This window comes from Scyliorhinus torazame, chromosome 17, assembly GCF_047496885.1.
Source record: "Scyliorhinus torazame isolate Kashiwa2021f chromosome 17, sScyTor2.1, whole genome shotgun sequence".
NCBI lineage: Eukaryota > Metazoa > Chordata > Chondrichthyes > Carcharhiniformes > Scyliorhinidae > Scyliorhinus > Scyliorhinus torazame.
Genome location: NC_092723.1, coordinates 6,509,780 through 6,535,756, shown reverse-complemented (window position 1 = coordinate 6,535,756; position 25,977 = coordinate 6,509,780). Strand labels below are relative to the sequence as shown.

The 25,977-nt window shown below is 45.2% G+C and overlaps 1 protein-coding gene across 1 annotated transcript; it reads right to left on the bottom strand.

The window, feature by feature from the left end:
- prelp (proline/arginine-rich end leucine-rich repeat protein) lies at window positions 1–25,426 on the bottom strand. Its single transcript, XM_072479959.1, has 3 exons — window positions 25,235–25,426; window positions 7,310–8,334; window positions 1–3,661 (listed from the first exon to the last, which is right to left on the bottom strand). The coding sequence occupies exons 2-3, from the start codon at window positions 8,313–8,315 to the stop codon at window positions 3,486–3,488; spliced, it is 1,182 nt and encodes a 393-aa protein (XP_072336060.1). The 5' UTR covers window positions 8,316–8,334; window positions 25,235–25,426; the 3' UTR covers window positions 1–3,485.
- Between the last annotated feature and the right edge of the window lie 551 nt (window positions 25,427–25,977).

Genomic DNA, 25,977 nt, shown 5'->3' with positions numbered 1-25,977 from the left:
TTTTTTTGCTGAAGAACCGTAATTTATTTAATTTTTATTAAACGTGGAGTAAGCAATGTCAACATTATTCGATTTTGTGCAAGAAATGCTTTAAACTGCACTGCAGTAAATTACAGATCTCTGCAAATAAATGGATAAAACAAAGCAAATACAAACAATTTGCATTCAATGTCTATGGGGAAGAGGCTTAAAGCTGCAATTTGTTATAGTAAAATATGTTGGCTAATAATTATTGCTACAAATATTGCTTAATAAAATATGCATGCAAGAGGTGTGACATTTTTTGAAAGTTATTATACAATTAATATTTGACAAATAAATTTAAAAATAAACAAACTTCAAAACAAAGATGATAATAGCAGTAATCTATCATTGTATAAAGCAAAGCTCTGAGAATGGATATTTGTCAACTGAAGACTTGCCAGGCACTTTTTAGCTTTGACACTTTTAATTATTTAGGTTTAATATTCTATGTATTTGTTACTCTATGTATCGGCGAGGCAGACATATGTGGGCATCATTAAAATAAAACCTTATCTGGCTATAAAATATTGCAGCTTTAAAGACCTTTGTAATACATTAATTCAGGATGAATGGATGTCCGTGGGACTTGCATGATGTTAACATCATTAAACCACTCACCATCAACTTTCTACGCTTTATCATTGACCAGAAATTAAACTTGACCAGCTGCATGAAGTTCATGGCTACCAGAGAAGGTCAGAGTGTGGTTTGCAATGAATGGCTCAATGCTCGAGTCCCTGAAGCCACTACACCATCCACAAGGCACAATCAAGATTGTGACGGACAAAGCGGTTTATTTAATCGACATCCCGCTCACCACCTTAAACACTCACTCCCACCTTGGCAAACCACGAAAGGCGCACTGCAGAAACCTGCCAACGATTCCTTAGATGCACCATTCAAATCCATAGGGTGGGGTTTCCAGGCCATTTCCGCCAGTGACATTTTCCAGTCTGGCCAATGGCAACCTTCCGCTGCAGGTTCCCAGGTGGCGGAGGATGCGAACAACAGGAAACCCCGTTGATAGCGGTGAGAATGGTAAATCCCGCTGCTGGCAATGGGAGGTTGCCTTCACTACCAGAAATCCTACCCGTAATCTATACAATTTAGAAGGACAAGGCACCAGGCGCACAGGATTAACACAACCTTCACATGAGCAACTATATGATGGGAAATAAATAACGGCCTTGCTATGAACAATGATATCCCAGGAATGAAATTTTAATAAATTGAACCAGACTAGAGTTGTGGTATAGATGAAAGCAAAACTCAGAAACTTTGGTTGTGGATGCAAAATCTAGGTCAAACTATATCAAACCAGTTTTGTTGAAGACATGTATTGCTGTTGATGAAAAACATGCATTTACTAGTTTCAAGAAGATAATAATATTTGCAAGCTGAAACAAATACATTCTTCTCATGTCCTAATATTTCCTGAAGCATTATTCTGGAACCCTGTTTCTTTTAGCCAACTTATAATGAATACAGGGCTGTCCATTACTGGAGAGGAATAATTGAAAAGGTATATGCAAATAAGGAAACGCTCCCTATTTTAGTTCTTCTGTTTTATTCACATTTAGACCCAAATTACTCTTTCTGCATCTGCAAACTTTTGAGTTTGTGAAAAAAATTCCCACAGCTCAAAGTAAGAGTGAAATACCCTCGCCAATGGCCCGGTGATTGACCCTGGAGACTATGAGCCTCGCATCGTGGAGGCTGCAGTGTAGTTTGTGAAGATTGTGTTAGGGTTAGGGATCTCACTGTGGTGCTTATGCCTTCTTGGATTTGGCTCAGGAGGCTGACAGAAGCAGCAGTGTGAGGGTAGGCAGACTTTGAATAAATTGGAGCAATCAAGCAGAATGCAAAATAGATCCAATTTAACATGTTTGAATTACACTACAAACGCTAATTCCGTCCTTCCATTCTGGATCTCGCACTAATGAATTTTGGAAGTGATAATTATGTCTGCTATTATCTTGTCTATTAGTTTTGCATCAATGGAGCCAGCTGGTGAAAAGGGACAAAAATGACTGTTTAATCATTTTAAAGTCAGCACAAATTCAACAGCCTGTAGGCTGATGACCGCTAACTGACTGTGCACGAAAGATAAAGTTTGTGTGCCGGGTAAAGCTACACAGTGTAAACAATTAATAATGACAAAAACCTTTCCTAGGACCAGATAAACCACAAGTAGCTCCGAATGATGCATTTTTTGCTTCTAAAACCTTTATTAAGTTGCATTAATATTCGGCGTAATTGGTGACAGACTTGCAAGCGAGATAGAATTCTGTTGGTAACCACAGCACAGCTCTGGTATGGTTCAATTTATATGGAAGCCCATTCAACCCTTAATTTCTAAATTGAGACGTGGGGCCACATAGGCAACAACTTAGAAAGAGAAAAGAGGAATAGATTAGGTGGCACGGTGGCACAGTGGGTAGCACTGTTGCTTCACAGCGCCAGGTTCGATTCCCGGCTTGGGTCATTGTCTGTGCGGAGTCTGCACGTTCTCCCCGTGCCTGCGTGGGTTTCCTCCGGGTGCTCTGGTTTCCTCCCACAGTCCAAAAGGTGTGCAGGTTAGGTGGATTGGACATGCTGAAATTGCCCTTAATGTCCAAAATGGCTAGGTGGGTTTGGTGAGTTACGGGGATAGGGTGGAGGTATGGGTTTAAGTAGGGTGCTCCGGTTGAGACTCGATGGGCCAAATGACTTCCTTCTGCACTGTAAATTCTATGATTTTATGATTCCATGAAGATTGTAACATTCCCAGCAGTGATTACACAGCTACTTCACAGATAAAGTGGCAACTTAACTTCTAACAGAAACCAGATTAGTAAAACATGGTGCTTATGGAGTCTTGTGGTCTGCACCACAGCAGGAGGCAATAGGTCATCGTTTGCGCATGGTCTTAACACCACAAGCGCACTTAAAATATTACTCAGACCCAATACAACTCCATGATTGGAGTACATGAGAATCAGAAAGGAGATCTCAAAGAATTTCTATCTATGTTCTGTCAGTTCAAGATTCATAACAGTTACAATATTGTTTTTTTCTCAATAATTAACTAGCGCTTTATTAAAACATGCTTTCCCTTGGATGTCAGGACTGGTTGGTGTGCGTGGAGGCTGAGCCATGTCTATACGCAACAGACTGAACAGATTGGCTGGTCTTGTCTTTCTTTTCAATGCTTCTCCTGTGGGGCAGAAGGTTGCGTGCGCTGTCGCTGGTTTAACACAAGTGTGATGACACCCCACTTGGATCCAATTCAGACCTTTTGTGTCCCAGTGGAAACAATGCTATTGTGACAGGGAAGAAAGTGTTTCTGCAGTACTTTGTTCCTGACCATTTTACACAATCATAGCAATAAAATCTGACAGAAAGAAAGCTGGACCAATGGCTCTATTTTAAAAATTTGCTCTGGTTAAAGAGAAGAAAGAGAACCTGCAGGGATCCAGGTTTCATACCACTATCGCCTGCAGAAGTCTAAAACACATTCTTATGTCCATTGGTATTGGGGGCGCCAGCGCGTTCCCGTCCAATCGTAGATATCGAAGGCGTGGTATCATTTCAAAGTCATGGGCATGTAAAGCAATATTATCGAGGGTCCATGGGCAGATTTCAGTTCCATTGATCTCTATGAGGAAAGAAAAAAGTGACTTTAGTATTGATATACACACATGATTTATTTCTTTATGGCCGGGATTCTCGCTTTTGGGGAATAAGTCCCCACGCCCGCTGGAAAACGGGCGAGAATCAATCCGGACTTTTTCCTCGAATGTCCGGGGTGATTCTCCGTTTTCCACGGGGTTAGCAGAGCCCCGGTGTGCGTCCTGCAGCTCTGGCTGGCGGCAGGGCCCTGCTGTCCAGACTGTGCGGCCGAGCATTACATGGTGGCTGCAAGCCGGTCCGCGCATACGTGCGGTGGCCCACCTCGGCGCCGTCGACATGGCGGAGTCACACAGCGGGCTCACGCGGAGTAAGGTAGGTCTCTCCAGATTGCGATGGCCCGCCGATCGGTGGTCCCCGAACACGGGCCTGGCCACCGCTGAGGCCCCCCCGTGGAGTCAGATTCCCCTGCTCCCCCCCACCAGGACCGCCACCGCGGCCGCAGATCCCAGCTCCCGCTGGGTGGTACCAGATGTAAACCATGTCGTACGGAGTTTGGCCAGTTGGCCGCGGAGAATCGCCACGGGAGCCTTTTTAAGCGGTCTTGACTGGCGCCGCGGCAACTGTGTGGGCGCGATTGGTGCCGATTCTCAGGTGTCGGAGTGGCGTGGCGAGAATTTCCCGCGCCCCCGCCGATTCTCCGACCCGGCGCGGGCTCGGGGAATCCCTGCCCATATGCTCACATGTGTTTCCTGCATTAAACTTTTCCATAAACTCCTGTGTCCACTTTTATGGTGGCACGTGTCTATGTAAACCAGTCACACTGTAATTACACCATCCTTCCATTGGTGGCAGAATGACACGTCAGTTTTCCACCACCCAACTTCTAGTCATGCACCGCAGAGAAACATCCATGTGACAACCAGCTCTACAAATCAGGAAAGGGTTGGCACATTGGGTCTCTTTAAAAAAGAAGGCTGAGGGCGGAGGGGGAGGGGGGGGGGGGGGGGAAGGGGGGAGGGTGCTCATCTCACAGAGGTATTTAAAATTATGAGAATTCATCTTGTGGGGAAGACCACAACCAACGTCGACCAATATCCAATAAGATTTACCTTCCCAAAGTGGTGGTGAGAATTTGGAACTCACCAACACAGGGAGTGGTTGAAGTGACTAATACGGATGCACCTCAGGGAAGCCGGACAAACATATGTGAGAAGAAACTACAGACCTGTCAGTCTAACCTTAGGAGTGGGGAAACCTTTGGAAGCAATTCTGAGAGACAGAATTAATCTGCATTTGGAGAGGCGGGGATTAATCAGGAACAGTCAGCATGGTTTTGTTAAGGGAGGTCATGTCTGACCAACCTGATTGAATTTTTCAAAGAGGTGACCAGGTGAGTGGATGCGGGAAATGTATTTGACGTGATCTACTTGGGCTTCAGCAAGGCTTTTGATAAAGTCCCGCATGGGAGACTGATAGCGAAGGTAAGAGCCCATGGGATCCAAGGAAATTTGGCAATTTGGATCCAGAATTGGCTGAGTGGCAGGAAGCAGAGGGTGATGGTCTAGGAGTGTTTTTCTGACAGTGAGCCTGTGTCCAGTGGGGTCCCACAGGGATCAGTGTTGGGGCCCTTGCTGTTTGTAGTTTATTTCAATGATTTGGATATGAATGTAGGAGGGTTGATCAGTAAGATTGCGGATGATATGAAAATTGGTGTTGTAGTAAATAGTGAGGAGGATAGCCTTCGATTCCAGGCGAATATAGACAGGCTGGTCAGATGGGCTAATCAATGGCAAATTAAATTGAATCTGGATAAATGTGAGGTGATGCACTTGGGCAGGACAAACAAGGCAAGGGAATACAGGATAAACGGCAGGACCCTGGGAAGCACGAAGATCAGAGGGACCTTGGTGTGCATATACGCCCGTCCCTTAAAGTAGCAGAGGTGGTGGACACAGTGGTTAAGAAGGCTTATGGTATTCTTGCCTTTATTAGCCGAGGCATCGAGTTTAAGAGCAGGGAGGTTATGCTGGAACTGTGTAAAACGTTGGTTAGGCCACAGCCAGAGTATTGTGTGCTGATCTGGAATCCACATTGTGGGAGGGATGCAGAGGAGATTTACCAGGATGCTGCCTGGGCTGGAGAGTTTTAGCTATGAAGAGAGATTGGATAGACTGGGGTTGTTTTCCATGGAGCAGACGCCACTGAGGGGGGACAGGATTGAGATGTATAAAATTATGAGGGGCATAGATAAAGGAGACTGGAAGAAAGTTTTCCCCTTGGTGGAAGGATCAATGACCAGGGGGCTTAGATTTAAGGTAAGGGGCAGGAGGTTTAGAGGGGATGTGAGGAAAAACAATTTCGCCCAGAGGATGCTGGGAGTCTGGAACTCGCTGCCTGAAAGGGGGGTGGGAGCAGAGACCCTCATAACATTTAAGAATTTAGATGTGCACTTGCGATCCGAAGGCACACAAGGCTATGGGCCAATTGCTGGAAAATGGGATTAGAATAGATAGGTAGCTGTTTTTGACTGGCGCAGACCCGATGGGCTGATTGGCCTTTTCTATGCTGTATGATTGTATGACTCTATGAGTAAGAGGGAATAGTGGGCTATGATGACAGATTTAGATAAGGGAAAATAGAAAGAGGCTCAAGTGAGGCAAAAACACTGGCATTGACTGGTTGGGCCGAATGGCCTGTTTCCTATCCAATCCTAAAATCCAATGTGCTTCACTAGTTCCAAAATTGCTTTAAACTTTGTGAAATTATGATGCAAAAATAAGGGGAGAATTCTTAAAATGCAGAATTAATTACGTCTGCTTGCCCTGCTCCAATCCTCTGACCACTTGCACTTAAATTACCTTCACTCCTAATTCAGTGAGTCAGAGGGCAACCGCTGCCAGTGGTCACAATAACCGGATGTCATTGTGACGGGCGGGGTTGATGTTACACACAGGGGTGAGTGGCGGGTGGCGTTATCATCGTGAGCACTGGAATAACCCTCACCAGGCCCACGGGAAAACCATCATCGATCTCCCATGGGGCTCGCGGAGTAGGAGCTTCCCTGGTAGCGGGCGGAGGCCCACCCACCTGGGGCTCATAAGATCGAGCAGAAAAGCCGGGCCGAGCAGGACCGGCATGCCGACTGTCCCAACGGGCGGGGGCTGTGAATTGTAAACAGTTACTGCCGTGAGCAGACATTATGTTCTGTTAAATAAACCGCAGGCTGGCTTCCTGGTCATTAAAATTATCATCATCGTCGACAGGACGATGTCATCACACTTGGGAATGGCATCATCACGTTTCGGGATCCATCACAGTCCGAGAGGTATTGCCTGGGATCTTCCCGTCCGGCTGAAGGCAATGACCATTTGCACCGCTGGGGAGCCGGCCAGTCAATGGATCTGCCTCCGCTGCCGGAAAACCCTCTCAGCCAATGTGTGGAGTCTGGGGACTGGGACAAAATGGAGCGTCCAGTGTAAAACCAGGTGAATGGTCACCCAAATGACAGGGGTCCCTGGTGGGAGTATACCTATTACAAGGGTCCCTGGGGGGAGAGCGGGTCCGGTCACCCCCATACCTGGGGGTCCACAATGTCGCAGATAGATGAAATTAAATTCTTCCTAATTCAGACTGGATTACTTTGCTGTACAAAAGATAAAATGTGAAAACTTACTTTCAATGTGGTTGTGGCTGAGGTACAGGTGTTCCAACTTTGTATTAAACATCGGTATAGAATTGAGTTTGTTGTTGGACAGGTGGAGGTCCAGGAGAGTTGATACATTAAAAAGACCGTTGGGGATCCCTTGGTCTGTCAGCTGGTTGAAATTCAGCCTTAAAAAGGCCAAATGGTGTAAACCCTTGAAATAGTTATTAGGAATTTCCTTGATTTGATTCTTATCCAAGAAGAGTTGGAAGATATGCTGAGGGACAATTGGAGGCATTTTCTTCAAGGAATTGTGAGCCAAATTGAGCTGCATTAGGCTTTTGAGGCCTTTGAATGTATTTTTGTTGAAGACGCTGTCAGATAGCTTGTTATGGTGCAGGTCGAGCAAAGTGAGGTTCTCCATCTTGCTGAAGCTGCCCGATGGGATTTTGGAAATCTGATTCCGAGACAGTCGGAGTTGCTCTAGGCTGGATGGAAGATTTGGGGGAACTCCATTCAACTTGTTTCTATCCATGTACAAGAAGAGAAGTTTGTTTAGAATGGTAAAAACCTCCTTATCGACTTTTTGGTTGGAAATCCTGTTGTTGTCCAAATTGATCCATTTGATTTCAGTGGCATTCCTGAAAGCCCGTTCAGGAAGGCCTTCTATGAAGTTGTTCTGGAGATAGAGATAGTGGATCCTCGGTGGAATGATCGGGACAATTCTTAGATTGCGGCTGTCACAGTAGAGGGCGTTGGGGTAGTCAGGAGGGCATTTACACTCTCTTGGGCAATCCGGGAACACTGACATTGGGCCTGGTGGGAGAGGTGGGGGGAGCGTTGTAACATGACTTGGCTCTGTAGGGTCGCTGACCATGGCTTTCCCAGGCTTTGGGGGTTTGGGTGGTTTGGGGGGTTTGGGTAGCTTGGGTGGCTTGGAGGGCTTCGGGGCCTTGGGTTTCGGTTGACGACGCTGACAATGGACAACTGTGCTCAGAATAAGACAGATGGAAAGTATGTATCCGAAATGGGTCATGATCCAGTTGAATGTGTTCCTGCAAAAACAAACAATCACATTTGCCTGCATTTTTATTTTGTACCCAATAAGATGATTGGACAAAAGCAGAGATACAATTGAAAAATAGAGCTGTACCATGCCTGATAAAATAAACCTGTATACAAAGGATAGACATCGGAAAAAATGGTCTTGTAACTGAGTCAGTCGTACTCTTACATTTCAGTCTGAAGGCCTTGGGTTCAAGTCCTACCCGAGGTTTGATGGCTGCAGAAGGATTGTGCGTAATGCCTTGTGGGTTGGTCATTTGGTCTAACCTACACAGGAAAGCTTTCGCTTTTATCAGAAGTAACTAGTCTGACTCAGGCTGGTTGTTTTGAAACTATTTTATGAACACAATATCCAAGATAAGCTTTGCTCCCCATGGTCACTAACAGATGACTGTTGATGCCACTATTACACAATGATACCCATCACCTACTCAATATTATTAACCCATTATGTTAGCCCTCCCTCCAAGTATAATGTCAACTTCTTTAATAAGAATGTTAAACTGCTGACATTACTTTCTGAAACTTCTGTAACATCCTTCACAGATTCTGTCCAACTCTGTCTTCAACACCCCTCCCCCCTCCCCAACTACCATCAAGTCCCTGTTATAAAGGGGTCACGGTATTCTCAGCTCCCTGGGAGGACATTGGGGCTAAGTGGGGGTGCTCATTTGTTTCCTGGAGAACTTCATAATTGGTAGAGTGGGGCAGCAGTTTCCCAGTCCTGCTGGTATGTAGGGCGTGATCTCGACAAGAACTGTGTAAAGGGCATGTAAACTTTCCACTGAAAGACTGATCCAAGAGAGAACGGTGAAGGATATCAACACTTGCACGCCCTTGGGCAGGAAGAGGATAGACTAGCATTCACTCCGGAATGAAAACAGAAAATATTGGACAATCTCAACAAGTCTGACAACATCTGTGGAGGGAAAAGGGAGCGAATGTTTCGAAGCTGGATGACTCTTTGTCAAAGCTAGAGAACTGGAAATAGGGTCAGATTTATACTGCTGTGTGAGGGTGTGGAGCGGTGGGGCTGGGTAGGGGGCTAGCAATAGGTGGAGATTGGCAAAGATATTGTGTGTGCAAGAGCATAACAAAACATCGTGGACAAAAAGACAAAAGGAATGTAAATAGAAGTGATTAAAGCTGAGAAGGGTGTTGATAGTGGCACATAAAGAGAGTTCATTCAGGAATCTTTGGCTCCCTCTCAGAACACTGGGGAAAGTCCTGAGAAGCTAAAGTGCCATCAACATAGAGGACGAAAAAGGTATACATTATCTGAGATTCAAACAAATCTGGACGACAAAAAGAATGACAAAATTCCAAAAGACATCGTAGGAAATGAAGAAGATTTGGAGCGTGATTCTCAGGTCGCCGACGCCAAAATCACGTTCGTCGATCGGCCGGAGAATCAAAGTTCCCGACCGAATCGGGGGCGGCGCCGCTTCCGCGATGCTCCGCCCCCTCCAAAGCAGCGTACTCAGAGAGTACACCGCGCGACATACCAACATTGCCTGAGGCCCGTTCCCCGATGCTCCGCCCCCGGCCGGCCGAGGTCCCAACGCCGTTGGTCGCGTGTGGTCTCATCCGTCGGGAACTCGGCGAGGCGGCTGCGAACTCAATCCAGGGGAGGGCCGACCCGCGGGCAGGGGGGACTTTATCAGGGGCTGGGGGCACTGTGGGGGTTGGTCCGGGGCCCGCGAGCCGGACAAAGTGGGGGTGCACTGTTTCGCGGGCCGGGTCCGTGAGCAGCCTCCACCATGTAGCACGGCAGCGACGCTGCAGGTCGCCGCCGTGCGCATGCGCGGCCATGGACCCAGCAATTCTCCTGGCCTTATTGGCAGCTAGAGCCAGGTGCTCTACGCTGCCGGCATGCTGGCCCCAGTAAAACGGAGGATTAGTGGCCGTTTTACGCCATTTTGTCTGGTATAAAACCCCACCATTCCCAGGTCGAAGTAGGGACATAGCCTCAGAATCAGAGAATCCCGCCCATGACGTCCTGACAACATTTCAGAAACTAATTTTAAACAGAATTAAATGATTTCCATTCATCTCCTTTCACGGTTGAGTGACTTTGAAGTGGTCAGATGTGGAACTAACAGCACTTTGCCTGCCGAAGAATGTAGTACGTATGTTCCCCAACCGGAAACCATGGCTTAATCGGGAGATTGACTCCCTACTGAATGCCATGTCTGAGGCGTTCAAGTCAAGCGACCCTGACCTACACAAGAAATCCAGGTACAACCTCCGCAAAGGGATGCCAAGAGACAATATCAGACCAAACTAGAGGCACAGACTATCGTTGCGGACTCCTCAACCTTACAAATTGATATCTGATGGCTAGAGGGTTACTGCTTGGGGCCAGTCCAGATGATCAGCTTGAAGGTATCAATTTTGAAATCATTGTTAAAACCTTTAACTGCCACAGTGTCTGACCAAAACTCTTGATCAGGATGCTTTACTTCATCGAGGAACTCTGTCATTTTGCTTCCTTCATTCCTTCCAATTTCTTGAATTGTTTGCATTTCATAAATGTTCTCTTGAATTCTTCTTCTGCTGCAATCATTAGACTTTCAGTGCTGCTGGAAGTGCCCCATCTTTCAGCATCATATATACACTGTGCTTCCCGCGGGACCGCCTTGCCTTCTACGTTGCTTCTATGTTGCGCGGCAGCATAGACCCCTCAAGATGGTTCCTGCAGGGTTTCCGGACCCTTCGCCCATTTTGGTGGACTTTTGAGTGGATGGGGCCCAAGGTGACCATAACCGTTGGGCAGCTAAGGGCCAAAGACATTGGGAATATTTAGAAACATTATTGGTTAATTCACTCCAGTGGATCTGGAGTTGACAGCACCCTTGACCAGGGCGGTGGAACAACACTGTTACAGGATCAGCTACTGGGCAGGTGCATCTTTCTTGAGCACAGGACTGTTTTATCTGCTCTAGCCCATGATGTCACTGCTACATCACGATACCTATCACTAACTCATTACCGTATCTATCAACCAGGCGGCAGATAGAGTTTAATCCAGACAAATGTAAAGTAATTCATTTTGAAAGGTTTAATACAGATGGGAAGTGTACTACAAATGGTAGAACCCTTAAGACTATTGATAAGCAGAGGGATCTGGGTGTACAGGTACACAGGTCACTGAAAGCGGCTCTGCAGGTGGAGAAGGTAGTCAAGAAGGCAGCATGCTTGCCTTCATCAGTCGGGGCATTGAGTTTAGAAATTGGCAAGTCGTATTGCAGGTGTATGGAACCTTAGTTAGGCCACGCTTGGAATATAGGGCGGGATTCTCTAATCCCGCAGCAGAGTGTCCACGCCGTCGTAAATGCCGTCGCGTTTTACGACGGCGTGAATGGGCCGACCCGATGACTAATTCTGGCCCGCAAAAGGGGCCAGCACGGCACTGGAGCGGTTCACGCCTCTCCAGCTGCTGATCTCGGTGCAAACTGTTGCACTGCGGGATCTGCGCGTGCGCGGTGACACCGCCGCCAACACGCATGCGCAGTGCCTTCCTTCAATGCGCCAGCCCCGACGCAACATGGCGCAGGACTACAGGGGCCAGCGCGGAAGAAATGAGGCCCCAGCCAGAGAGGCCGGCCCACTGATCGGTGGGCCTCGATTGCGGGCCAGGCCACATCGGAGGCCCCCCTGGGGTCAGACCCTCCCTCCCACAGGCCGCCCCCCCCCCAACCCTTCCACGCCGAGTTCCCGCCGGCTGAGAACAGGTGTGAACGGCGGCGGCGAGACTCGCCATTTTTTACGATGGCCGGGCCAAGTATCGGTGGGCTGGCCGCGTGGAGCGGCCCCCGACTGGCGCCACGCCAACCACGCCGCGCCAATGGCACCGATTCTCGGCTCTGCGGAGAATCGCGTGCCGCCATCGGGGCGGCGTGGCATGATTCACGCCGGTCACGGGGATTCTCCGGTCCGGCCCTGGGCTGAGAGAATCCCGCCCATAATGTTCAATTCTGGTCGCCACATTACCGGAAGGATGTGGAGCCTTTAGAAAGGGCACAGAAAAGGTTTACCAGGATGTTGCCTGGTATGCGGAACATTAGTTATGAGGAGAAGTTGGAGAAATTTGTTTTTTTCTCACTGGAATGACGGAAGTTGGCCTGATAGAAGTCGACAAGATTATGAGGGGCATGGATAGAGTAGTTAGTCAAAAGCTTTTTCCCAGGGTAGAGGGGTCAATTACTTGGGGGCATAGCTTTAAGGTGCAAGGGGCAAAGTTTAAAGGAGATGTACGAGGCAAGTTTTTTTTACACAGAGGGCGGTGGAACCCGTTGCCGGGGGAGGTAGTGGAAGCAGATAGTGACTTTTAAGGGGCGTCTTGACAAATACATGAAGAGGATGGGAAAAGAGGGATATGTTCCCCTGAAGGGAATTCTGACGGGCAGCATGGTTGGTCCAGGCTTGGAGGGCCAAAGGGCCTGTTCCTGTGCTGTAATTTCCTTTGTTCTTTGTTCCTTAACCTAAATATAGCCCGTCAGGTTGTTGAGTTGTAAATCCTTCAAACACTCCAAGACATTCTCCAGGAGTGCAAAGATGTGCCAGACAAACTTATGAAACTTTTATGACATCAATTCTTGGACAATGTAGCTAGTGCACTCTGCTTTTTGTTATTTCCAAGTCTGTATTAGGCCATTGCTTTTAATGCCAGAATTAAACAACACAATCTCTTCATGTGCATTTCTATTGCCAGCCTCACTATGGGCGGGGGACGTGACCCATCTATAGCGGATTCTGTTCAATATAAGTCTGATTTTCTTTTCTTGAAATGACTTTTCAGCTGGAAACATCCAACTGTACTGGGGTTCTATTCCAGGCACCCAGTAAAGAATCGCTCCAAGGTCAGGTGTACCACAGTCCCGTGCAGAGCAGAGCACCCACCACACTGCCCCAACAAAGTCCAGATTCACAGTTGAGTATATTGCTCAGATGTCTTGTTGCCTTATCTGTCGTGTGCAGGATGGAATTCTTTTTTAAGATTACAAATTAGTCTGGGATGTTATCAATTGCAAATCCCTCTCTCTGGGATTTTAACAGAGGAGTTGGTTTTCATTGGGGCGAGCATGGATGTTAAAATGGTGGTTTGGGGACCCTCACACATGGTGCGCTCGTCCAATAATATAGTACACAACAATGACCAAGCTTTACTTTTGAATAGTTGAGAAGCTAAATATGCAAAGAAAAAAAGGTCAGGAACACTGAAGAAGTGGAGGAGTACAGCACAAACATCTGACGTGCCTGAAACTTATCGAGCAGAAATTGCAGCAGTAACCTTTTCCAATTCCAAATCATTGGGTACAGTTCAGCAATTGTGGCACGATGACGGATTTTTTTTAATGTTGCTTTCCAAATGATCTCACTCTTTCACAAACCTAGACTGATTAATTCCTCCTGGCTGGGCAGCAAAGGCCTCAGTTTACGCTGAAGGATTCCATTCTCTGCCGTAGAAGAAATAAGAGCAGCTGGTGCATCGCTTAGGATCTTTCGGAGTTGCCGAAGCCATTCGACGCACAGAATAAAAATGGGATTCGTGTAAACATGGTGTACTTTATATCATTCCCTCTGGCAGCGTATTGCTGGCATCTTCTGCAGACTAGTTGTGGTGGGACGGGGTCAACAAAGATGGAGAAGGAGCATCTACCAGACACTGCAGATGCTGAAGATCTGAAATAACAACCTAAATTACTGGCAACACTCTACAGCTTAGTAATACACTGGGCGGTGCCATTAAGTAATCGAGGAAGCCAAAATGTCCATTTCAGTGGCAGCCTGTTCATCTCTAGGTGACGGGTTGTGAAGCAGGGGTGGGGGGGGAGGGGGGGGGGGGGGGTGTAGTCGCACAAAGTTTATGTCTATGAGCACAGCGTGTCCTGCCTGACTGGGTCAGCAGAATGCTATTTGTCTTACCTTTGGTCTTGGAGGAAATTAGTAATGTTCCTGGTGCTGGCTTTTATGAGCATCTGACACGGAACTGTCATTTAAATATATTGAGTTAAACAAATGTCATTTAATAATTAATGTGCGAAAGCTATTTTTAAAGATTACTATGATAAATATTACAGAATGTCACTGTAAAATAATGTAATGCCTCCTTTACTATAATTATATATTGGTTAATAAATATTGCAGTGAAGCACTTTGAATAAAAAAATCAATTTGGTATTTATATACCTATGCACTGTCCAACATTTAAAACCAAAATATAATGCATTGCACGTCATCTATTGACGCATGTTTTTGAACAGTTACATATATTGTTAGGGAAACAAAGGTAGTTTTAAGGAATTTATATTTGTATTGTTAAAAATTAGAAATGAAGTACAGTTATAAGTGGATTTAATTTAATATTTCTGTGCTTTGCAGAGTAAAAACTATATTTAGATCCACACTAGACATAGATTTTTTCATGTGTGTGGGTTGGTTAGGTTGCAATTGTGATTTTATTGTGCTTAGAGAGGGCTACGGCATGAAGAATAAATACAAGCAATTAGCATGTGGGTGTTTCTAGCAACTGGGGCCATATAAGGTACAGAAGATTTAAGTTCTAGTTTTGCTAATTTGATTTCAGTTGGAGACAGGACCTCTGGGCGTGAACTCCGCCAGAAGAAAGACGAGGCAGGATGTGAGCTGCAAAAAGGCAGGATTCTGAAAGTGCAAGTGACAGTCTGGATAACCAAGGCATTGGAACAGGAAGAATGGTTAAGACGATTGGAGTTAAGTAAATAGTGACCAAGGTATTGCTCAGAAGAATTAAAGGAAAATTAAACAAAGTGTTCTGAGTTTAAGAGACAAGTGTAGTAATCAGGTTTAAAGTAGGACAACAGCCTTCAAAAGTGAATCAAACGTCCGTTGCCATTTTAATGCAGTATTAATTGAGTATTAAAGCAATTGTGAGCCGTTTGCACAGCAGTCAAGGCAATGATCTCCTAAAGGGTTTGTTGTAAAATCCTGGTCTGAATTCCTTGTTGAAAGAGGAGCGAAAGCTTGGGTTAAAAGAGTTATTTGTGAAACCTGGACTGAATTTCGAAATGCAAACTGCTAAGGGGAAACATTATTGTGAGAGAAGATTTTAAAGTGTGTTTTTGGGAGTGCAGTTTGGAAACTCTCATGACCATCATCCGGCGGGATTTTGAGGAGAAATCCACAGACACGAGCTTGGGTTCAATGCTGAGTTTGTGCATTTGTCCATAAGAACATAAGAACTAGGAGCAGGAGTAGGCCATCTGGCCCCTTGAGCCTGCTCCACCATTCAATGAGATCATGGCTGATCTTTTGTGGACTCAGCTCCACTTTCCGGCCCGAACACCATAACCCTTAATCCCTTTATTCTTCAAAAAACTATCTATCTTTATCTTAAAAACATTTAATGAAGGAGCCTCTACTGCTTCATTGGGCAAGGAATTCCATAGATTCACAACCCTTTGGGTGAAGAAGTTCCTCCTAAACTCAGTCCTAAATCTACTTCCCCTTATTTTGAGGCTATGCCCCTAGTTCTGCTTTCACCCACCAGTGGAAACAACCTGCCTGCACCTATCCTATCTATTCCCTTCATAATCTTATATGTTTCTATAAGATCCCCCCTCATCCTTCTAAATTCCTACGAGTACAGTCCCAGTCTACTCAACCTCTCCTCGTAATCCAACCCCTTCAGCTCTGGGATTAACCTAGTGAATCTCCTCTGCACACCCTCCAGTGCCAGTACGTCCTTTCTCAAGTAAGGAGACCAAAACTGAACACAATACTCCAGGTGTGGCCTCACTAACACCTTATACAATTGAAGCATAACCTCCCTAGTCTTAAACTCCATCCCTCTAGCAATGAAGGACAAAATTCCATTTGCCTTCTTAATCACCTGTTGCACCTGAAAACCAACTTTCTGCGACTCATGCACTAGCACACCCAGGTCTCTCTGCACAGCAGCATGTTTTAATATTTTATCATTTAAATAATAATCCCTTTTACCGTTATTCTTACCAAAATGGGTAACCTCACATTTGTCAACATTGTATTCCATCTGCCAGACCCTTGCCCATTCACTTAGCCAATCCAAAACCCTCTGCAGACTTCCAGTATCCTCTGCACTTTTTGCTTTACCACTTATCTTAGTGTCGTCTGCAAACTTGGACACATTGCCCTTGGTCCCCAACTGCAAATCATCTATGTAAATTAGAGTCCAGAGTCATCTTGTTTGCTGAGAAGGGACTTGTTGTGTTCATTAGACCATTGAAGCCTAAGATCTACTTTCTAATCCATCTTAATCTTAAATCTGTGCGCATTTGTTAAAATGATAGATGAGTAAAGGAGTATTGTATAATAATCCAACTTTTAATTTCAGTGAACTTTATTTCCTTGTTGTTCAAACTAATTAGCAGCCCTGTGGCTCTGTTCATCCATGTTTAAAAAAAGAAAATAAAGTGGAGGCTTTTCAACCTGGTTACTACACTTGTCTCTTAAACTCAGAACATTTTGTGTACTTTTCCTTGAATTCTTCTGAATAATACCTGTTTATTTAACTCCAGTCATCTTAAACATTCTTCCTGTCCCAATTCCTCTGGGATTTCTAATCTTGGAGAAATTGTTTTTGAATGCTGAACATTAGTAATTCATTGGGAGATATTGAAACATGGAACACAAGTTCTCGGATTCTGAATAGTAATAATAGTCCTGGGATTTATAATTAAATGGTGGGATCTGTGAATCCTTAAGAAAGTATAAGTGGGGTCCAGAGGTACTGGACAAAGAAATTGGAGTTACGGTGAGGTGTATTGTACAGGTTAGAATGTAAGATGTCAGCGGAAATGGCTAAGATTTTCCCAAAGTTGGAAGGTAAAGTTAGTTAACTGAATTGGCAGACAAATTAGAATTGGGTTTACATGTCTGGGTAAGGAAAGATGAGATTATTGAAAACATAGTGACACATTTAAATGTACAAAAGTTGTCAGAATTACTGTTCAATAGAGCTACAGGCCGGAAGCTCTCAACGGGCGGGATGTCTGCTGGATCTTTGATCAGGATGGGAGACATACCACTGCTGTTTAGTTCAGTGTCTGAGTGGTTCTTGATTCTGCAAGCCTTTCCTACAAGAATTGGTGCGGAGCTCTCTGTCTCTCCAGTGGGCAGGCAAGATCCCAGTCTCCTCCATTGAATACTCTCCAGCGTGTGGAGTTTAATTCCCTCCCCAGTGGGGAGTGTTGTACTGGGGATGCATTTAACCAGCTGCAGATTTGCCATTGTGGACACCGCCACTCCCCGCTTCCAACTTCCACTCCACCCAGTGCAGGGTTACTTGTGGGCTCCCGGAGGCAGGGGGAAGGATCACTTGTTCAAAGACCCTTCATCCCTGATTGAATGACGCGGCATGGCGAAGGGTCAGGAAGGGGGGATGGGATGTAAAGGACCACCTCCCACTCCCGCCCTTACTGCCAAAACCACTACAACACCCCGATCCACAATTAAAAACCAATTCAAAATGTTCAATGAAAAATCAGTAACGTTCCCACCAGTAGTATTGGAGGTCCATTTGAAGATATGCATGACCCGTTTGGAAATGTTTTACTGGGACCCTCCATTTTGTAGTTTTGCTGTTTTTTCGCGACCACCAGCCTGTTATCCGTCGTGGCCTGGGGCGCAGCAACTTTCCTCGGCCCAGGAGGGCGCCGCACTGTTCGCAGCCAATGGCTCCCAAGTGATGCTGAGGTTCAGTGGAGACGCCAGCCTGTGATTGGTGACAGCTCTCAGCAGGTGTGACATCTGTCTCCAGGATCCTTGACCCCAGTTAAGGTGAACACTGTCCATTTAGGGCACTTCATTTGGGGAGGCTTTCACTAAAAGGGGCTCTCTCTGGCTCTTGAGCCCATTACCTCCATTAAATATTGCACTACGATGCAGGCAAAGGCCTGAAGATTGCAGCATGTGAGTGACTTTAGCTGGGATAGTGTGCGTGCTTCCACAATGGTACAATATGAAACACAAAAAAACACACAGAAATGTTATCTGATGCCTTCGGTTGAAATTTTACCTGTCTGTTACCTACCGAGAGCAAGCCACAGTGAATGGATGTTACATTGGTGGAGAGTTAGTGGCCGGAATCCTCCGGCTGTTCACTGGCGGCAGCATTCTCTGGTCCAGCTGGAAGCACGCGCCCCCCCCTCGCGAGTTTCCTGCCAGCATGGGATGGCTTCATTGGAAAATCCCAATAACAGGGGTGAGAACAGAGAACCCGACCACCAGTGAACGTCGCGCCGCCTCCCGCCATAAGGAAACACACGGCTGGGAGGTCGGGAGAATCTCGCCCAGCGTCTTGTGATTCACAACCTCAGAACTGCCTAAAATGTCTCGAGCCAATGAAGTACTTTGTTTTTGAAGTGCAGTCACTCCTGGTACTGGAAAATGACACTGCCTATCTCACCCCCCCCCCCCCCCCCCCCACCCAACCCCGCCTCCACTCTTCTTCAAACACCGCCACGGGATCTTCCACATCTACCTTAACAAACAAGACTTAGCAGTTATTTTAAAAGTACAGTAATCCTACTCCATTGCCAAGTTTACCATGTGCCAAGCAAAACGAAGAGACAAAGACAGCTTGACATTTGTCAACTTGCCAAATGCGCATATGAAGTCATCAGTTATTTTATATGATAAAATAGGATTCAAACCGCCTCAAAATTGCACAGGCATCCTAAATCTTAAATCAGCCCACTAGGAGTCGGTCAACATTCAATGCCAAATTACTTTACATTAAATTCAGTCCTGTTGCTCCATGTCCCCGAGCATCAAACCCAAAACATGACCGAAGCCCTTGGCAACACAGAAAACTTTCTGTTAGCAGAGCTGAAAAGTTGGGTCTGGAACAGATCAAAAGTTTATATTTATAATGGCAAAACTTCCAAATCTTCCTTTGGGACACGTTGAAGCATTTTGGATGTCTAGGTTGTTGAAAAGGAAATGTCTGTGGATCAGTTTTATAAATGGGCAACTTTTCCTACCTATCATTTTGTGCCTTAATTGATCAAAACACCTGCATTCAAATGCTTGTTTATTTACTGCCATTTTTTGAGTTGCTATTCCTTCAAACTGCTCTGAAAGTAAGAGATCTGTGGGCAGCATGGTAGCACAGTGGTTAGTACTGTTGCTTCGCAGCTCCAGAGTCCCAGGTTCGATTCCAGCTTGGGTCACTGTCTGTGCGAAGTCTGCACGTTCTCCCCGTGTGTGCGTGGGTTTCCTCTGGGTGCTCCGGTTTCCTCCCACAGTCCAAAGATGTGCAGGTTAGGTGGATTGGCCATGATAAATTGCCCCTTAGTGTCCAAAAAAGGTTAGGTGGGGTTATGGGGATAGGATGGGGTAGGGTGCTCTTTCCAAGGGCCGGGGCAGACTCGATGGGCCAAATGGCCTCCTTCTGCACTGTAGAATCTATGATCTACTTTGTCTAAGATCATTGACTTTATTCCTGTGAACATTTTTGATTAAAAACAACAGTCAGAAGAAAAATCCATGGGTTATAATTTACAGGAATGTGGACTGTCAGAACCATCAGGTTGAAGTGGAAAATAAAAGTGAAGGTACAGTAGTGTAGTGGTTATGTTATTCTCGAGGTAAATCAGACTGGATATGAGCTCAAATACCACAGCAGCAGCTGGAGACTTTAAATTCAGTGAAGCAAATTAATCTAGAAGTTAGTAAAAGGTTTAAAAAGTTAGCATCAGTAATGGAAACCACAGAGCCACAGAAATGCTATCAAGCTAATGGGCTGGATTTTATAGGGCGCGTTATTCCCTCACCCACCCCTAACTAAACCATCGGATGGGAGTCTGTCCACAGAAAGACTAGCTTACCCGCAACCACTGGCGTGGTGTTAATTACTTCAGCACCAGAATTCCACCCCCCCCCCCCCCTCCCGCCCCTGCATCTGGAAGTCTTGTCAATTGGATTTTCTGGTATCTTTGCCAAGACCAGGTTTGAGCAGTGGCCACTGCTGCGTCTACAGCCCACTCCCTGAGGGAGGGGAGGTTACGGAAGCTGGACTTAAGGTATGTCCGGGGTACCAGAGGGGCCTGGCTGGCAGCTAGGTGGGACTGGCTGCTTCTGAGTGGACAAGGGGCAGTAGGTTGAAAATGGCGCAGTTGGGTCGTGACCTGGGGAAGGTTGGAGATGTCTCCAAGGGACACAGGAGATGCCCCAAAGAAGGTCACCTCTCCCCACCTCCCCCCAATCATTCTTTCCCAACACCAACTTGTCCACTGCCTTGTATAAATTGGGTGACATGTCGGGAGTGGGCAGGAAGGCGGGGAGATACCCTCTGATTTAAAACCTGCTGAGGGATGGGGGCATAAAATCCAACCCAATGTCCTTTAGGGAAGGAATTCTGACATCCTTACCCAAGCTGGTCTGTGTGCGAATCCAGTCCCACAACAATTGTGATTGGCTCCTAACTGTCCTCAGATATGGCTTCTAAATCACTCAGTTGTATCGAGGCAGGCGACAAGTGCTGATCTTACCAATGATACCCCATGTCCAATGAATTAAAAAGCAATGGAAGTGTGTGTAGCTTTGACCTGTTGGACATTGCCACAAACTATATGGATTGCAATGATTATGGAATATTTCTTTGGAGAACTTTATCAAACTTTCTTCATCTCAATCCCTCTGGATCAGTGGAAACTTTGAGAACCCGGACGATGTGGCCACAAAACTGTGACGCAAAAACTTTTGGCTGGACTTTCAGACAGACACAGTGACCGAAAACGAATTAGAAATCGTGTACTGAATTTATAAATAATGGAAATAAAGATGGACTAAAGACGCAGTCATGCCCAAACACAAGCAAATTAAGGGGTAAGTAAGATTACCCAGCAGAAAGCAATTCGCCGAAGTTCATTGGTAAAACCTGTAAGCATGTCATCAAATTTTCCATTTTCATGTAAAGGATTTTATTAGTGGCGCAGTTTGGTTTATACCTCTAGCAGATACATATTATGGACATAAACTTATTATAACATATTTCTATGCCAAAAATAGTAATTTCTTCATTTAGCATCTAGCTTTGTGTTTCTTTCAAAGGCAAACTCACATATTTTCAAAGGGATTTTATGTTAAAAGTGTTAAAAACATCGGAGGGTTGTGGATGAGATTCTTATTCCTCTGAACAGATCGATCCTAACTTGCTCGGAGTTTGCCTCTTAATGACTCATTTGGGAAAACAACAGCATGTAAGCTGCCCTGGAGGAGAGAGCTTTCTGAAAATGAATGAAATGAAATGAAATGAAAATTGCTTATTGTCACAAGTAGGCTTCAAATGAAGTTACTGTGAAAAGCCCCTAGTTGCCACATTCCGGCGCCTGTTCGGGGAGGCTGTTACGGGAATTGAACCGTGCTGCTGGCCTGCCTTGGTCTGTTTTCAAAGCTAGCGATTTAGCCCTGTGCTGAACAGCCCCTTTCTTTATGTGTTTGTTCATGAAATGCAGGCATTGTTGACAAGGCCAACATTTCTTATCTGTCTCTAATTACCCTTGAGAAGGTGGTGTTCCTGAACCGCTGCATTCCATGTGGTGTAGGTGCAGATGGGAAGGGTTTTTCATCCGCAATCCTGAAGGAAAAATTATATTATTTCCTGTTGGAACGCTGTGTGGTTTGGAGGGAATTTGCAGGTGATGGTGTCCCCAGGCGCCTGTTACCTTTGTTCTTTTAGGTGGTAGAGATCCTCAGTTTGGAAGGTGCGGTCGAAGGAGCCTTGGTGAGTCGTGGCAGTGCACCTTGTAGTTGGTACTCACTGCTGTCACTGTGCATCAATGGTGGAGGGAGTGAATGTAGAAGGTGGCGGATGGGATGTTAATCAAGTGGGCTGCTTCGTGAATATTATTGAAGCTCTCATCCACGCAAGTGGAGAGTATTCCATAACAGCCCTTACTTGTGCCTATAGATGGTGGGCATGCTTTGGGGAACCAGGAGGCGAGTTATCCAGAATTCTAACCTCTGACCCTTTTGCCTCCACAGTATTTTATGGCCTGTCCCATTAAGCGACTGATGCATGGTAAAGCCCAGGATGTTGATGCAGGGGAGTTCAGCAATGATAATGCTATTCAATTTCAAGGGAAAATGGGTTGATTCCCTCGTGTTGGAGATGGTCATTGCCTGAAACCTGTGTGGCAGGAATGTTACTTGCCACCTCTGAGTACAAGCCGGAATGTTGTCCAGGTCTTCCTGACCATGGGCATGGATTATTTCGGTACCTGAAGAGTTGCAAATGGTACTGAACATTGAGCAATTATCAATGGACTTCTCCATTGCACTGATTGATGGAACAGGTGAAAATGGTTTGGTCCAGGAAACCACTGTGAGAAACATCTGCACAATTGCCTTGGTATTGAGATAATCGGCCTTTGACAATCACAACCACCTTCCTTTGTCTGAAATTTTCCAAGGATTACCACTGACTTCAGTTTTGCTAGGGCTCCTTGATTCCACACTCAAACAAATATTACCTGAATGTCAAAGGCAGTTACTCTCACCTCACCTCTGGAATTCACATCTTTTGCCTTTGAGTTTCACACCTGATGCATTTGAAGCTAGCCTGTAACTCCTGTTGAACCAGATTTAAGAAATGCGCACAAATACACCTATAGAAAGTCTAGTGACTTTTGGTGCGATCGGACGATCTCAGCAGTCGGCAGAGCTGGAAATTCCCACCCAAGATTACTCAGTCTGTGTTGAGTTGGTGACTCTGAGTCAGGAGATATGTGTGTTTGTGTTTCTAACTTGACATCTGTCCCCCTGAGTTTGGGGATAAAATCATATTGACCAGTTTCTGGCTCCTAGTTGTTACCCTGATGGTCAATGCAAACGTGCGGAGAATTTCTCAGCGGCAACATTGGGCTGTGATGCTGCCGTGGGAGATGACCAACCAACGTCAACTATCTGAGCTCACAGATCGGGCGGCACGGTGGTGCAGTGGTTAACACTACTGCCTATGGCATTGAGGACCCGGGCTGAATCCCGACCCTGGGTCACTGTCCGGGTGGAGTTTGCACATTCACCCCATGTCTGCGTGGATTTCACCCCCACAACCCAAAGATGTGCAGGGTAGGTGGATTAGCCAGGTTAAATTGCCCCTTAATTGGAAAAAATGAATTGGGTACTCTAAATTTTTTTTAAAAATCTAAGCTCACAGCTGTTCCATTGAACCTATATTCCAGTCACATGCGCACCAATAGACATGTATTTTTATCACCCATGCACTGATGAATGTATATTCAAGTCACCCAAGCACTAGTGAATATGTATCTAAGTTGTTCATGCACTAGCGGATGTTATCCCAGTCACAAGTGCACGAGCAGACCTTATCCTAATCACATCTTCACTTATTTGTCCTGCATCGGACATCAATCATGCATCTTAGTGTGTGTGTGTGTGTGTGTGTGGGGGGGGGGGGGGGGGGGGTGCTTTCCTGGGGAAATATTCCACTCCTTTCCTGAGGACAGTCGGTAATCAGGTTTAAAGGTCTGCAGCCTCCCCAGGGAATTCTTTACCACAACGTGGGCCGTTGCTTTTAGGAGGGAATTCGAATGGAACCAAGAGGACAGGGAGGGGAAGAGAAAAAGAAAACTGGAGGGTGATAAACTGTTCACGAAACTGTCCTTTCAAAGAATCATAAAGGAATTTAATTAGTTCTCCTAAACTGAGAAAAACAATCAGTGTTCCCAGAGGAAATGTCTATAAAGGAACAACATTGTTCAGTAAAGCAATCTTCGCACAACAGTCTGTCGAGCAGTTGAATCTGCAGTTGCTCACAACACAAAATTAGGCTAAAGCACAGGGGACTTCACAGCGATGAATCAGAATATATTAGAGGTCTAACAGCTCTCCTATTTACTCTCTAACAATCAAAGTTTATTTTGTGCTGTAGTTTCCTGACGTTTCGATGACTCAAACCCTTTCAGTGATCTGAGCAACTTCGGAATTCCTCATTTGTTCCATTTTTTTGTCATTCGAAAGATCCCTGATGGTGTAACTGGTGCAGGTGTGTGAGGTTGGACACTCAAAAGTGTGAGGGGACAGCTAAAAGCCTCAGCTTACAGTGCTAGAGAAGACTGAGTTAAATCAAAGTAAATAAAACACGCAGCTCAAATCTCAGATCCAATTAACTTAAGTGCTACTTTCAGATGGAAAACAGGAAGCCTGCTTGAAAATTAGTTACTTGAAGTATTTGGCAAAGGCGACACAGCAGAACTGAAGTAATTAATATGTTTCTTTTGGTGGGCAGAACTGTAAGCTAGCTACTAAAGTTTGATTTAAAACAGCAGAAAACATGTAAACGGACCAGGGAATGTAATGTGTATAAAAGCACTCATGTATCCGAGTGTGAAGGGTGATATTTCTCAGCTATTGGCCCCTGGTCAAGGCAAATGGCAAGCTTGTTAGTAATTAATTATAATACATTCTGTTGCACGAGCAAGTTTCCCTTACAATGGGTTCTTCATATGTTTAGTAAAACTGAATGCCAAGTTCTTTATATCTATCGCAATGAAAGTTCAACTTCAGGAACAAAAGAATCTTGATGTTTATTCAAGCTTAAGCAAATGCTGTAACTTTAAAGTTTCATTCCTATCCATCAAAGTAGAAGTAAAAATGTTTTGTTAAAAAAAATGTATTCGCACTGACAAATGTGGACTGAGAGAAATTGTCCTTCTGGATCATTCGAGCTCACTGAACTAAACATCTCCAGAAATCTCCGATGTTTTCTTAATACATTCCATCAAAAATGTCAGCAACAATCATAAAACCGCAAACATTTGATCCGAGAAACTTTTGGAGATATTTTTGTCTATTTAGATCAACACTGTTGAATGTTAAACGTGCAGCAAAATGCATGCTTACCACGACCCTCCAGAATCTGCCTGCCTCTTCGTAAATGCAGCCTCGACTGATAGTGCCGTATGTTTTTGTTATGTTTCAGTTTGTTTCTAGTCTCTCAGACTCCATCGGAGCAACAATACATCCTTTATCTCCCAGCCAACTCCTTAAGACTGAATCCACACCCCCAAAATGCTCAAGCACAAATTGCCATATTTAATAACGTTCTCTTCAGTGAAATAAGTGCATTCTTTCATCATTGCATTCCCCACATTCTTTCCAATATTTATGCATCATTTCACCAAGAATCATTCTGGCAGCTACTTAAGTCGCTCAAGGGTCTGTAGGATGGATACGCAATTCTGTGGAGACTTATTAAAGGAAAATTGAAATAGCCTCCGAAGTTTTCTTTCTGGGCAGAGACATTTCAGAAGGCTAAACCTCTTCATTTTACAATGGGGATGGTTTATATGCATTCCTAGTGAAGTTATAAACGACAGAATGCCTGCCTTTCTGGTGGATTCTTGAAAAGTACTTATTGTCAGAAGTCATCAGCAGTTATAGACATCTCTTCACATTTTCTAATTGGGGACAAAACAAAAAAGCTTCACTTTTCTTCAGCTTTTTCGTTGTTTTCACAGTTTAAGATTTGGCAGCAAGTTTTTTTTCTTTTTTTTTGTTCTTGTACATCGGGTTCTGCCAACATTAGTTCCTGTCAACATCTGGAGACAACCAAATTAAGGTCTTTGGAACGCCATGCAGTGACT